This window comes from Ursus arctos, unplaced genomic scaffold (assembly GCF_023065955.2).
Source record: "Ursus arctos isolate Adak ecotype North America unplaced genomic scaffold, UrsArc2.0 scaffold_8, whole genome shotgun sequence".
Classification (NCBI taxonomy): domain Eukaryota; kingdom Metazoa; phylum Chordata; class Mammalia; order Carnivora; family Ursidae; genus Ursus; species Ursus arctos.
The window spans coordinates 47,553,801-47,568,414 of NW_026623100.1; the positions used below are offsets into that span (position 1 = coordinate 47,553,801).

The 14,614-nt window shown below is 47.6% G+C and overlaps 1 protein-coding gene across 3 annotated transcripts in view; it reads right to left on the bottom strand.

Moving 5' to 3' along the window:
- Nucleotides 1–2,372: 2,372 nt before the first annotated feature.
- ST3GAL5 (ST3 beta-galactoside alpha-2,3-sialyltransferase 5) overlaps nucleotides 2,373–14,614 on the bottom strand; it is a 49,903-nt gene continuing 37,661 nt past the window's right edge. For all 3 annotated transcript variants that reach the window (XM_026481422.4, XM_057309199.1, XM_044391797.3), the window contains 4 exons: nucleotides 13,732–14,075; nucleotides 10,031–10,217; nucleotides 8,309–8,467; nucleotides 2,373–3,603 (listed from right to left, as the gene is read on the bottom strand). In XM_026481422.4, the coding sequence (XP_026337207.1) occupies nucleotides 3,355–3,603; nucleotides 8,309–8,467; nucleotides 10,031–10,217; nucleotides 13,732–14,075 (939 nt within the window). In that variant the 3' untranslated portion in view covers nucleotides 2,373–3,354. The remainder of the gene's footprint in view (nucleotides 3,604–8,308; nucleotides 8,468–10,030; nucleotides 10,218–13,731; nucleotides 14,076–14,614) is intronic.

Sequence of the window (14,614 nt, forward strand, 5' to 3'; positions counted from 1 at the left end):
ACCTTGGGAAGTGGGGAAGGACAGAATGCAGGCTGAGGGTGGGCCAGGGTGTCCTGACCCCACAGAAAGGGCAGGGACAGATGTGAGTTCCGGTGCTCTGTGTACTGGGACCCGCTTCCCTTTGTCCTTTGTGCTATACAGTCTGAGAGCTGAGTGTGTGGTCATCTGGTCGCGCCCTCCCACAGGGTCAGCGCCTGGGGAGAGGGCATTGGTCCCACGGCAGCAAACACAGGGTCCTTTGTTTGAGAGAAGCATTTTGTTACTGTGTGTGAATGGAAGGAAGGCCGGGTGTCCCAGGGTTCCCGCTGGCGCTGCGAGCTTACTAAAAGCTCACTGCATTCCACGGGCAATTGTGCTAACTCACAGCAACTTGTCCTTTTCTTCCTTCTCAATGGACTTTACTGAAGTGTCGCAAAGAAAAGATGAAAAGGTAGCCCGCACTTGGATGCCATAAACCTGCCAAGGAAGAAAATAAGTCACCATTTCTTAACCTTCCTACGACGCTGGTCTAAAAGGGTCTCTTGAGACAGCAACAAGGCCAAGTCAACAATCCCCCCAATAACCAAGTCCCAAAGCGCTGGGGTTGAAATACACCTACAACAAAGTGGTCCTTGGTTTTAGAAATCTTCAATAACCTGAGGAGACTGGGGCGTGACCACTTTTTTCTTTTACAACTGAGCGTCTGTCTGCCTCTGCAAACCACACTGACCGTTGATGGCCAAGGGGTCATCCCTGTTCAACACAAGCAGCTGAGTCAAAAAGCTGGTCTGACAACTTGTTTTAACCAACTGGGCCCAACAAATGATGACACCCCCCCCATATGTGAAAACAGTCATCGCCAATGTCTTCTGGATACACTCTTGGAAATGAAAAACCCCGTGCAATACAAAAGGAGCCACGAGGAAGGGAAAGGGGACACCCAGAATACATGAAGTCGTCTAGAAGATCCCAATTCAGCTTTGCCGAAAAACGTGACCCACGTCATCGGGATACTCATCCAGTCCCCAAGCATTTCCCAAGGCCAGCCTAGGTTTCTGGAAACAATCTGCTCTCTGTAGGAGAGAAAAAGAAGAAAAGAAAAAAAACCCCAAAAAACTCATACAACTCACTGAAATTTTCTGTGGCCCAAAGTTCCGGTAAGACGTACGTTCAAATACAGAACAGGTAGAAGGTGTCCTCCGTTGCCTCAAAAGCAAGCACCACGGCCACGTAAGAGGGATGTGCGTGTGCCTATGAAGCTCTACGAAGTCGAAGGGGCGACGTGGAGCCTGTTATTGGAGATCCACCTGCGATATCCGGAAGCACCGAGAGGTCTGTTCCCCAAAGAGTGGGGTAAGGAGGAGTAACTCCAGGAGCCCCTTCTAACAAATAGCTGCCAAAGTGCCAAAAGTTCTCGAAGATGGTCTCCGATCGACTCCGACCGGATGGTGGACTCCATGAAAGGTCTTTGAAAAAAAAAGCATGCCTTTTGATGCCCTCTGGGCACTTGCTCCCTGCTAGTAATTCAAAAGCGAGAGGCCTGGGAAAAGCAATGTAAGGATGCAAAAAGGGCCGTAGAGAGGAGGGGGGGGGGGGCCCAGGCCTGACATAGGCTGGAAGCTGCTAGGTGCCGGGCACGGAGGTACACACCTCCCAGCGGCCCGGCAGGGCAGTGTCCACGTGAGCCCACGGGGAAGTTGTCTAAGGAAGTTCCAAACCCCGGCTTCGGTCAAACTGCTAAAAAAAAAAAAAAAAAAAAAAAAAAAAAAAAAAAAAATTCAGGTTTCGAGTAGCTGCTGAAGGACGAGGGGCTGGAGCTGGGTGGTGCAGGGCTGGCCTTCCCTGAATCAAAGGACAGCCCTGGACCGTCTCCCCGAGTCTCAATTTTCAACGCTAAGTCATTTAGCTGGGTGAACATTTCCAAGCATTTTCTCTTAAACAGTATTTTATAAAAGAAAAAGCGAAATCCATAAAAAGTGTGAAGTCACCAATCCAGAGAAATACTATTTTGTGATGCCGGCGACTCTGAGCTCAACCCCAGAGCCTGGCCATCCAAGGGCCCCTGTGCGCGTGCTGTGACTGGCTCCCTGCCCTGAGTGGGCTGAGGAGGGGGCGGATGCCGGGCTGGGAGTCAGAGCTGCAGGGGACCCCGACGGCACAGAGAACTGGACAGGGCGGGGAGGGAGCAAAGTAGCTGCCGACCCTCTGATGACAAAGACTAGAGCAATTAAGAGACAGAAGCTGGAACCAACCTGTGTTCTGGAAGGAAGCCACAGACCTCAACGTCTCTCCAAGAGTCCCCACCCACTAGGTCTCCACCTAGCAGCATCCAAGGACATTTCAGGGACATTACAGGCTTCTTTTTAAGCGCTTAAATTAAGTAGACTATAAGAGCTCCTCAAACGCTTTTATTCTTTTTTTTTTTTTGACCAGCACGCTGCCTGGTACACACTGCCAGGTAGGCATTAAAAAACTTTTTTTTAAATAGGCAATTTATAACACCGGGAGAATTTTATTTCAGTGTTTCAGAAAATGTGACTCTTCTTGGAAAGGGGTTATTCTTCAATGCTGGAGAACGGAGATTGTGCCTTATTTTTATAAGCCCCTCAGGCAGACAGTGCAACACCTCCGATTAACATTTAAGTGCTTTGGAAGGGCAGTAAAAAAACTCTCAAGAAATTCAAGAGTTGTCACCATTTCAGGGGAGACAGTGGTTCTGCAGCCCCGGGTGGCTTCATATATCCCGAGGACAAAGAAAATGTCTTCTGTGTCCCTCCCCGACCAGGGACAGCTAGGACACTCCCCTGGCTGATGGCTGCAAGTCATCTGGCAGAAGGCAGACCAACAGAGAGGGGCCGTGAACTTCTCCGACCGGCCCAGGCCTCACGCAGCAGCACGGCCGACCCGGTACCCACGGTTTAGCTACTGAGCACGTCATCCTGGAAGTGCCTCCGACACGTGTCCTACCGAAGAGTGACAAGGAACCAGAATCTGGCATTCAGGGCTCTCATCGAAGGAGTGACCTCCATTCTCCTTCCACTCAATTACCTGGTATTCTATGTGCAGTAGACATGGACAGAGTTTTTACAAATTAAATAACGTCCTTAAAATACAATAAAACATCATTACATACAAGTCTCTTTGAAAAGTCTTTCCAATTCAATTCTCAAAATTATGTTACAAAATGTTGTGCAAAATCACTGACCTCAAATAAATAAGGGCGACAAAGTGGGAAGAGCAAAACTGTTTTTCACTTTTTTAAATTAAAAGTTAAAAACACCAGCTGCACTTCAAAGGCTTTGCAGGATGCAGCGAGAAGGCTTTGAAAAGCAGCCTTCAGAGTCAGAGCTGCGCTGTCAGATGAGGTTTCTGTGTTCAGAATTCACACTGGATGCCTCCGCTGAGGTCCTTCACCACGCCCTCTCTGACCAGCTGCAGGAGGAACCTGGTCTCCGTCGTCACATTGTGCATGGTCTGGAAGTTCATGGCAGCCATGCAGAGATTGTCGAAATAATGCAAAGGCGTTTTGGGTTGATTGAGGTCATATCCAAAGCCTGCCAAGCTGACTTCATCACACAGATGGGTGGCTAAGACAACAGCAATGACACCGATGGTGGGCACGTTCTGAAAAAGACAGAACAAGGCTTAGCACCATTCACTGCTTTCCAAGCACTGTACATGCTTGTAAGTGACAGAGGCTGCTGGGGGCCGCGATTTTATACACCGCGCAGTCTCACAGATCACAGAATCCTACAGTCTGAATCTAGACTCTCAAACATGGGCTGGGATGTGAAAACCTTTTTTTTTTTTTTAAAGATTTTATTTATTTATTCGACAAAGAGAGAGACAGCCAGCGAGAGAGGGAACACAGTAGGGGGAGTGGGAGAGGAAGAAGCAGGCTCATAGCAGAGGAGCCTGATGTGGGGCTCGATCCCATAACGCCGGGATCACGCCCTAAGCCGAAGGCAGACGCTTAACCGCTGTGCCACCCAGGCGCCCCTGGGATGTGAAAACCTTTTAACACACCACCAAGACGGAGCTGGGCAGAGCCTCTTGCACCGAACACAAGGTTGTTCTTCGTAAAACTTCTACCGCCTGGTCCTATACGTGACGACCAGAACTGCAAAGCAAGTCTATTTCCTTTCTTACACGCCAAGTATCTATAAGGTCTTTTCTGGAATTAGGAGGTCCACAGGACCTTCCACCACCCTTCTTGGGACCTGTTTCTGGAGGCTGGCCCTTCCTTGCTGGCTCCCGTGGACAGTCTCTGCCTTAGAAGAGAGCAGCCTCCGCTCCTGCTGGCGAAGACTGTGTTCACTTCTCACCTGAAGGCACATCCCACCAAAGGCCCTCATTTGCTTTTCTGGCAAAAACGTTTCCAGGCCATTTTTACATGTACGGCTGCTGCTAAGCCAGTTTCTGCCCACCCTCTGTGGGGGCAATTTTTAGGCCCAAAGTAAGGGTTTCCACATTTGTTCCTTCTAAAATGCATCCTACTGACTGTGGCCTAATGTGCCAAATGTCTGAACCAGTCTGGATTCTGGTGATATCATCACTTCCTCCCCTCACATCCGCTATCTTGCCACTTGCAAATCTGGAATCGTGCTTCCTGGATCTCTGTCCCAGTCTTAGGCAAAATCAGTACACAGGGTAGAGAGAAATACAGAAAGCCCTACAGTGGTCTGAGCACTCCCTGAAGGCCACCACTGCTCTGCTAATGACGTTCTGTTGTACAAGTTTTCACGGGTAAATGTACCTACTTCGCTCGTCCTCCTGAGTCTGTGGCTTCCAGAAACAACTCTCCTTTTCTGTCAACGAGAACCACAGTGAACCCGTCCGAGTTCATCCTTTAAGTGGATTAAGGAACCCCTACAGAACTCAGCATGTGTTCAAAATCACCTCCTGCTCCTCGACGAGTGGCATCTAAGTCACTAAGAAACTCAACAGTCACTGAAAACAAGAGAAATTAACCCAAAGGAAGATTTCTTCCTGTTTAGCCGAAGGACCCTAAGGCAGTGTCCTGTCTTACCTATGGCCGGCTCCGTACCTAGCATCCCAGTGTTTACAGAAGAACTACATGAAATCAGCTGCACCCAGGGGCAGTGTATGGAGAGAGACTCAGAAGCTATGCAAAACCGCTCAGAGCATGCTCTTTCCAGAACATATCCCCTAAGACCACACCTCTGAACCCACTAGACTTCCCTCTCCACTGGAAGGGCGTGTGCACCAGGCCGTTCCTGCGTCCAGAACGCAATCCCAGTTTGCTGTTTATTTCCAAGCTTTTCCCTATGCGTCTCTATACACACATTTTTACTTTTAAACACAAATGGGATGGTATACATGTCCGGTAACTTGATTTTCTCGTTTAATACCTCAGGGAGGTGTTTTCATATCCATTCGTATTCTTTCATCCTTAACAGTCACACAAGACTCCATCAACTATACATAACGCGTTTAAACAATCCCCTAATGAGAAATGTTTAGGCTGTTTTAGTCCTTTGCTATTAACATTATGGTGAACATCCTAGAACAGCCACCTTTGCAGAGTTCTCTTTTCTCTCTTTCTTTTTTTTAAAGATTTTATTTTTAAGTAATCTCTACTCCCAATGTGGGCATCAAACTCAAACTCACAACCCCAAGATCAAGAGTCACACACTCCTTGGGGCGCCTGGGTGGCACAGCGGTTAAGCGTCTGCCTTCGGCTCAGGGCGTGATCCCAGCGTTATGGGATCGAGCCCCACATCAGGCTCCTCTGCTATGAGCCTGCTTCTTCCTCTCCCACTCCCCCTGCTTGTGTTCCCTCTCTCGCTGGCTGTCTCTATCTCTGTCAAATAAATAAATAAAATCTTAAAAAAAAAAAAAAAAAAAAAAGAGTCACACACTCCACCACCTGAACCAGCCCGGTGCCCCTCTAATTTTCTTATGATAACATTTTCAGAGTAAAATTGCTGGGTCAAGACTATTCACATTCACATTTAAAGCTGATATATACTGCCAAACTACCCTCCAACTTACAATTTCTACCTGTATTCCTGCCAAGTAAAGACATTTTCAAGCCTTTAAATTTTTGCTAAGAAAACAGGAAAAAATGTCATTGTGGCTCTAATTTACTTTTATTTGATTACTGGTGAAGTTGAACATTTTATCATGTATTCCTTGGCTATATTAATTTCTTTTGTGAAATGTCTGTTGCTATCTTTTCCCCATTTTTTTATTGGTCCATCTTTTCTTTTTAATTTAATAAGATCTCCTTATACTTTGGGAATATTTACTATCAGACATATGATAAAATTTCCCCCGCCTATTTTGTGTTCTAACTTTCTGATAACCTTTGCTGTTCAGTAACTTCATATTTTATGTAATTAGATCTGCTAATTTTTTAAAGGTTACTTTTTAAATAAAAATCTACCTACAAACCATAAATGAGCATTTGCCTGTGTTTAAAAACTACTGTGGAATTTAACAGAGACACAGGGCAGTTGAGAAGATATAGAAACCTAAGGACAGTGAAACCTCTTCATAACTTAAGAATCTTGCCAAAGTCTGTTTAAGTCTTTTTTTTTTACACCGTGTTGTTACGATTGACGCTAACAGGTTAAAAGTGTGAAGTCCATGTCCTGGGGGACCCTATGTGCTCCCGTGTGGGGAAGAGCAGCAAAGCAACCGATTACATAATGAACCCAATCACAGACCCTGCCAGCCGCTGCTGAGCGCCGGAGCCACTCTCCTCCGACAGGGAAACGGGCACGGCCTCCTGACCGGAAACACTGGCTCTGGACACGCTCCTGCAGTGGGCAGACACGACACGGCCCTCGCGGCCTCCCCGTGGATGGAGAGGCAGGAAAGCCCCCGAGAGGACAGAGCACCTGAGGAAATGGTGGCCTGCTAAGGGAGGAGCGTCACCTGTGTTCGCAGCGAGCTGGGTACCGAAGCCTGGGGCTGGAGCCGGAGCCGGAGTGAGCTGCTACCGACCACAGCCAAGTTTGCTTCCAGGAGCCTACTTCGGTATTTGTGTTTCCCAGTAAACGCAGAATTCTTCTTTTAAAATTTACACAGGTGTTTAAAAGAACATTTTTAATTAGAATTTGATTCATGGGGTTGGGGGGGGCTTGGGTGGCTCAGTCGGTGAAGCGTCTGCCTTCGGCTCAAGTCGTGATCCCGGGTTCCGGGGATCGAGTCCTGCATGGGGCTCCCTGCCCAGCGGGGAGTCTGCTTCTCCTTTTCCCTCTACTCCTCCTCACCACTCATGCTCTCTCGCTCTCTCTCAAATAAGTAAATAAAATCTTAAAAAAAGAATTTGATTCATTGGGCAAACAGAAGAACCTGCCAATGTGCCTACTGGTTACTGGCTGACCACATCCAAGATTCTAACTCAGTGTCTGCAGGTTGTGACCCCGACCAGCCCCAGGTATCTGCTGGGCAACATCGCAGCCCCCGCCCCCATTTCTAAATTCCTCGTTTTCCTTTATATATGGAGATTTTGCTTAAAAGTTTAAGAATGGGGACGCCTGGGTAGCTCAGTCAGTTTCCCATCTGACTCTTGACCTCAGCTCAGGTCTTGATCTCAGGGTTGTGAGTTCAAGCCCTGTATTTAAAAAAAAAAAAAAAGTTTAAGGAAGATTTCCCCTGCTTTTAAAAAAGTTATTTTTAAAGACACAGGCTTAGCTATTCGGCTCATAAAGAAACCGAAAGTAAAGGCGTTGCCACCCTCCTGCTGTCCGCACAGGACAGTTAGAGAATTTCTACTGCAGTGAACAACCAACAGAGAGTGCAAAGGTTCTCAAATTAGGCTGCAAAATAAAATTGCCGGGGCCGGGGGACTTTGAAAATCCCAATGTATAGACCCTAGCAGAGAAAAATTAAATAGAAAGTTTGGGATGGGACCCAAGCATCAACTGAAAAGCACTGCTCTAGGGGGCGAACTTTACTTACCATCACGTATCAAGTGATGATAATGTCAAGTCTGACCTAAGCGGCCCACAGAGTTAAAAATGCAAAGCACTGTCTAGACCACCAAAGTGCCTTTCAGTGTCCTGCAGTTAGCTATATGGAGTCCCAGAGTCAGAATACCTTGAATAATCTCAGGGACCTAAATGTTAACATGTGGACTATACTAGAGATGAGTCACCAGGGGAAGAGCCAAGTGAACACTGAGGAGCCCTGAAGTCAAGATGCAGAACAGCAAACGTGCGCGGAGCCTGTCATCAGTGACTCCATTTCTACCCCGGGAGACGCTTCTGGGGGTACAGCTGAGCCAAGTGAAATCTGTACAGAGGTCTCCCTTCCAGCACAGAGAAGAGCAGTTAACTTTCAACGGCAACAAAAATACCTTATCTCGGCCCCAGAACCTGGACTGGGGCTCCGAGTACTGAAGGATGTCAAAGGCAGTCTCTTTGATAATAACCGGATTCAAAATCCTGAAGTGTTTTGGCTGTAGTGGGATTTTTTCCGCCACCTGCTTCCAAAAGAAGAGCCGCACCCAAAATGGCTAAGGGAAGAAAGCAGGCAATCATTAGGGGGGCTGAATAAAGTCATCCTGCCATCAGGAGGCGAGCGTGCACCCCTGCTAAGCAGCCCAGAGCTGTGGGCATGACCCCACGTGGGCTGGTGGGCGGCAGTCACTGAGATCGCTGCCAATCCGATACCCCAGCTCACAGTAGCAACCCCAAAGGACCTGATTTACGAAGGTGGCACTGGACAAGAAGGAGAACTGCAGAACCAGCTCTGGTTTGTTTGGGGAAGAAGTTCCCCACGCAGTGACCTGAGATCGTAAGCCTTTTTAGGACCGAAAGGCATCATTTGACCCTGGGAAGACCAGGTGAACAGATCCGACTTAAGGGTATTAAGTGCCGTGTGTGCCCCACTCAGATCAGGCCCTCCCCGTGTATCCTCCCTCCACTGACTCGATCTAGTCTCTAGTCCTGTGAAGTCTCCTGGTAACCGACTGTAAGTCATTTCCTACGTGCTTCCTTTTCCATCTAGACCCACTTCTACCCAATGGAAAATCCAGAAGATCATGATAACCTATACAGAATCAGGCTTTGCAGACAGACGCTCTCCATCAGATGGAGCTTATGTAAAAAGTCTAATATAGCCTATTAATTTCGCAGACAGCTAGTTTTTACGTGTGTCTATAAATGGGACAGTTGACTTCTGAAATTTATTTCAGCATAATGGGTGGGGCCACAAAGTAATATAATCAATTATTGTAACGAACAAAAGGGAATATGACCAAACTCATGAGGGCCATTTCCTTAACATCTGCCCCTCTGGAATCCTGTGAATTGCCTCCAACAAGAGGACCGCCAGCAGAGCATTTTTAGACAATCTCTTGGGGAATATTCCTCAGAGGTTTTATATATATTCTTTTGAAAACCCTCAATAATGGTTTCTACTCAAGGAAATCTAATTTCTGGATTAGCCAAAAGACATGTAAATTCAAGTCTGGTGAATGAGGTAGGTGGTCAGTAATAACAATTTTGGTCCAAAACCTGATATTCCCATTAAGTAATGATCACAATTTCCACGTGACTTCATCTTAAATTCTGAAAGTAATTTCCAACAAGGAGTACTGATGGGTTTCTACAAAGGCAGTAGTTAGTTATTTGAAAGACAACACAAAAGTACAATTGACCCTGGAATGATGTGGGGGATAGGGGCACCATCGGCCCCTCCCCGCATGACTGAAATGCATAGATAACTTCTGACTCCCCCAAAACGTAACCACTAATAGCCTACTGTTGACCAGAAGCCTTATCGATAATATAAATGTTTGTGTTACACGTATTATATATCGTATTCTTACAATAAAGCAAGCTAGAGAAAGGAAAATGTTAAGAAGGAAGAGAAAATGCCTTTACTGCCTTTGCTGCACTGTATTTATCAAAAACAATCTGTGTGTAAGTGGACCCATGCAGTTCAAACCCATGTTGTTCAGAGGTCAACAGTATACATTCCACTGTTTGTTTAAAAATAAAAGTCTGTAATTACAATTAGAGACCCCTCCACTTTTTACGAAGGAACACTGGAGAGCTGAATTTCTAGTGCTTACCAGGGTTTCATTTTTTACCATTGCTTGAAGCCAGTTGAAGTCAACACTCTTAAATAAAACAGCAACAAACAAGTCATTGGAGTAATATTCAAGGTCAGACAGTGGCGCGCCTTCTGGATAAGTCATCCTGATAGTAGTTTTATTACCAACATGCTCAGAATATCCCTCAACTGGTGCACTGTTCAACCTATTTAAATAAAAACGACAAATTATCGATAAAGTGACAAAGCAAGCCATCAACTACTTTATCACATCATGCAAGATTCCTTCCTTGTGCCCCCCACATGTTTTTAGGGCTCGGAGTGAGCTGTGGTTTGGGGGTAGGGCCTCCCACCGGGCAGCCTTAAGCCCCAGGGGACGCCCACACCTCCTCTCTGAATGTCTAGCAATTCCATCCAGTCCTACCATTTTAAGCCAACTCAAACATATTATATTTTGGGCTTTCTCTGGGCATCAGTAATGATTCCTCGAAAGCTTCCTGCTGTGCTCAGATATTAGGAGTTCTTGCCAGAATTTCAGAAAGGTAATCAGAAACGAAACCAAGACACCAGGGCGAGGCAGACCCAAACCACAGTTACACTGACAGGGTGGGGACCCAGGAGGGCATCGGGCCCAGGTGCATCCTTAAAGCAAGGACTTGGGACACTTAAAACTGTGAGATCAACAAAGGCTCTTACCAGCGCGGTTGTTTTGGGGGCAGATTCTAAGAATTCTTCTGAAAGCACTACCGCTCGCCCAGTTTAAGAGTTTCGTAATCTCAAAGTCTGTTTGGTTCTTCCCTTGTATTATCACACCTGTATTATCACACCTGTATCTCAACTTCCTTCTCTAGTCCACTGCCACTTCTTCTAGATCTGATACCTACCTCTGGATTATCAAAAGATATTATCACGCATGAAGACCAAATGCAAGGCATGCCCCTGAGGCAGTTATTCCCTCCTCCCCTTTCTTTTCTTTTTTAAAATAAAGGACATTATCAGGGTTGTTGGTGAAATCCGGGTAAGGATGAAGATAGGGCCTGTGTTTTCTCGGTGTTCATTTCCTGATTCTGCATACTGTTCTGTGGTTCTGCAGTTCTAGAACAGAATGTCCTTGTTCTTGGGAAATGCACACTGACTTATTTAGGGGTAAAGGGGTTTGATATTTGCAACTATCAAAGGGTTCAGAAAATAATAATAGCATCTATAGAGAAAAAAATCATAAAGCAATGTGATAAAGTTGTTGCCAGCTGGAGAATCTGGGGCAAGGGTGAATGGGAGCTTCTCTGTACTATTCTTGCAACTTTTCTGTTAAATTTGGAATTGTTTCAAGCCTAAAGTTACCCCCCAAAATCTTCTTAACTGATATTCTCCCTCATCATCAGGCTAAGCCACCATTTCTCTGTCCCCAGCACTCAGTGGCCTCCCAGTGCCACACATGAAGTCCATGCCCCCCAGTTTGGGGATCTGTGGACCACCACTGGGCATCAGGCCACCTTCCAGCCCCTTCCCCGCTCTCCCAGCCCCACTCTCCTTGTAGAGAGCAAAATGGAGTCTCTCCTGTCAAGCAGGGGCCTGAGTCAAGCAAGACGCAAGCAGTTCAGGTACTGCCGCTAGGAGAGATCGTGGGGACCAGCGTCCACTGACTCCCCAGAACCGATAACGAGCAGAGCCAGAGGAGGTCTGCAGAGACCCCAAACTGATGAAATCCCTCTAAAAAGGAAGATTTTGGCAGCAAACCGTCAGACTCCTCAGACCTGACCCCTCTATGTCTGACCACTTACAGAAGTAAGTGCCCTGGACGGCTCTGCCTGACGGATCTCTGAGCAGAAGCGAGAGCCTTCGCCGCTGGAACATCAGAAGCGGTCAGTGCCAAGAGCTGACCCGGACCGGACTGACACAGACTGACCTCGGGTTTGGCTCGTTCACTTCCTACACCCTTCTGCTGTCTTGTTTGTTGTGTGGCTTGTCGCCTGTCCTGCTCTGTGTGCAGTGTAAGAAGCCAAGTTAATCACATGGTGAACTGTCATCAAGGTTGGAATCCGGAACATGCTTTCTAACTGTGATGAACTTTGCTTTGTGACTGAATAAAGCCGACACTGTGGAAAGACACAACTCATGTGTGTGCCTTCACAGGGTGCCCATGACACTCCTCCTGCCAGGGCTGGGCTCCACACCCAAGCTCTCCTTGCCTGCCTCCTCCCTCAAGAGCCCAATCGCACTGGTCTGCAAGGCCGCCCTTCTTCCCCACCACACCTCTCCTCTGGCCCAGAGTGCGCACCGTGGGCACCCCTGCTTTCTGTCCGCTCCTCGTCCTGTATCGGTCCCGCACCAGTAGATGGGCACGGGCCCTGTCTGCGCACACATCGTTCAGCTGCTCGCACGGGGCCAGGGATCAGGTTCTGAAAGCCTCCTACCCTGCATCTGGACTGCTGGCGTCTGGCCTGGATCCTGGGCCCTCCAGTGCCTCAACGTCTTCACTGGTGACACTAACAGTGATGGCTTCCCGGAGGAATGAGAACCTCTAGAGCACGTGACACAGTGTCTGGCACACGGAAAGCATCCAGTGAAAGGCAGTGGTTATAGCCTCCTTCACCCCAACCTTTACAATCCTCAAAGCCCAACCCCACCACTCCTACTCCCTCACCTCACACCATCTTCACTTTCTCTGCCTCACACCAGGCCCACACACTGCATGCTTGCACAACCTCGAAACCCAGTCCCCTGCCCGAGCCTCTCCTGCCTTGGGTCAAACCCACACACCCCTGCTGAACAAATCTGATGAAGACCCAGCATGCACTGTGCTCCTGGCTCTGCACATCCTTCAGATAGGGAGAATTTATTACAATGCATCGGAGTCTTAAAAACACTCGAATATCTTTAGACCAACAATTCTAAGAATTCTTAGAATTACTTCCAAGGAAATAATCAGAGATAGGGACATAAGTGTGAGCTGTGCAAGGTATTTTCACAATAACAAAGAAACTGAAAAATGTAAAATATCCAGCAATAGGAGAACAGCTAAATAACTTATGATACTCTCATTTAAAGGACTACTAAGCAGTTGGAAGAGTTAATTTTCCAAGAAATACTTAATGACCTCTGAAGCTGTTCATACTATTACGTTAAAAAAGCAAAACACTTTGTAAGAATATAACAGCACTCAGTATCTGTACAGAACGGAAGCGGAAAAAACACAGCAATAATAGTGATTGGTTATTTGGGCTCTGAGGGGTTATTTTCTTCCTCACATTTTTCTGTATTGTTTTAATCTTCAAGAATAAACATATTTCGCTTTCATAAGGAAAACAAGTTTTAGCCAGCTACACCAGAAAGAATCTAGGATGAGTGGAGCTCAGACTGTGCGCTTCCCAGGTCCCCGCCAGGCCGGCCTCTGGGGGGCACACCCACACCCGGCCCTGCTCCCAGAAGCCGGGCATCCCACCCACTCACCCCCCACACCCTGGGCGCCTCTTGGTCCTGCCTCGCTCAGGCTTCCTCCTGAATCCACCCAGCCTTCCAAACCTCACCTCCTCTGAAAACGTGCTGCCAAATGAGGGTCAGTGTGGCCCAGTTTGGGGCATCCGAGCGTTTCATGTTTTTGTTGCACGGGAGGCCCCCTGCGGGCAGGGACGTGCGGTGCTGTCTGCGTCCCTCACTGTTGCTGGGGAGGCGGGGACCAACAGCAGCAGTGAGGTGAACTCGGGAGGTGAAGCCATGTACCTTATCACAACGTCGAACTGGTTCAGGATGTGGCCCAGCGCGAGTCCGTGGAGTATCCCGCCGCTTCCGATAACCACACAACGCCTACAGCTCTTGGCTCGCACGTGCTCGGGCACGTCGTGCTCAGGCAGTATTTCCAAGAGGGACTGGACTTGGCTGGAGAACTTCCGGAATCCAAAAGGAGGATCGTACTTGTACTCGGCTTCATTCCCTTTGGGGACCTCCTTCACGAAGGGCGGTAAGTCCAGGGTGTACCTGTGCTCAAACAACTGCGCCATCGACCTCTTCGCAAACTTGGGTCGGCACTCCTTTTGCAAGACTTGCTGAGCGTGTTTCTGGGCTCTCTGGAATGAAATCACAGCAATCTGAGTTGGAACAACTCTCAGGCATTAGAAATATCCTCTTACAGGGGACACTGTGTCCTGCGAGGTCTGACAGAGCTCCCTGCTGATTCCTGCCTTTCAGCACAAAACAGCTGCTTTTTAGAGTCAGCTGATGCTCAGAAACGTAAAGAAATAACCTGGGAGAATCACAGGACAGGGGGAAAGCCTGTCCTCGTACCCCCACCTCCTACCCGTGGCCTAAGCTTGTTCCCCACATAAATTTGGGGTGAAATACATACCTTAAAGTATCTCACATTTTATAAAATCCATCACATGCTACCACATGGATGAACCTGAGAACACTGTACTGAATGAAAGAAGCCAGTCACAAAAGGGCTGTCTGATGCCACTTACATTGAAATTCATAGAAACAGAAAGGAGAATTGTGCTTATCAGGAACTGGGGGGGGGGGCAGGGGCAAATGGGGAGATGCTATTTAATGGGTTCAGAGCTTCAGTTTTGCAGGATGTAAAAGTGCGAGAAATCTGTTTCACAGCAAT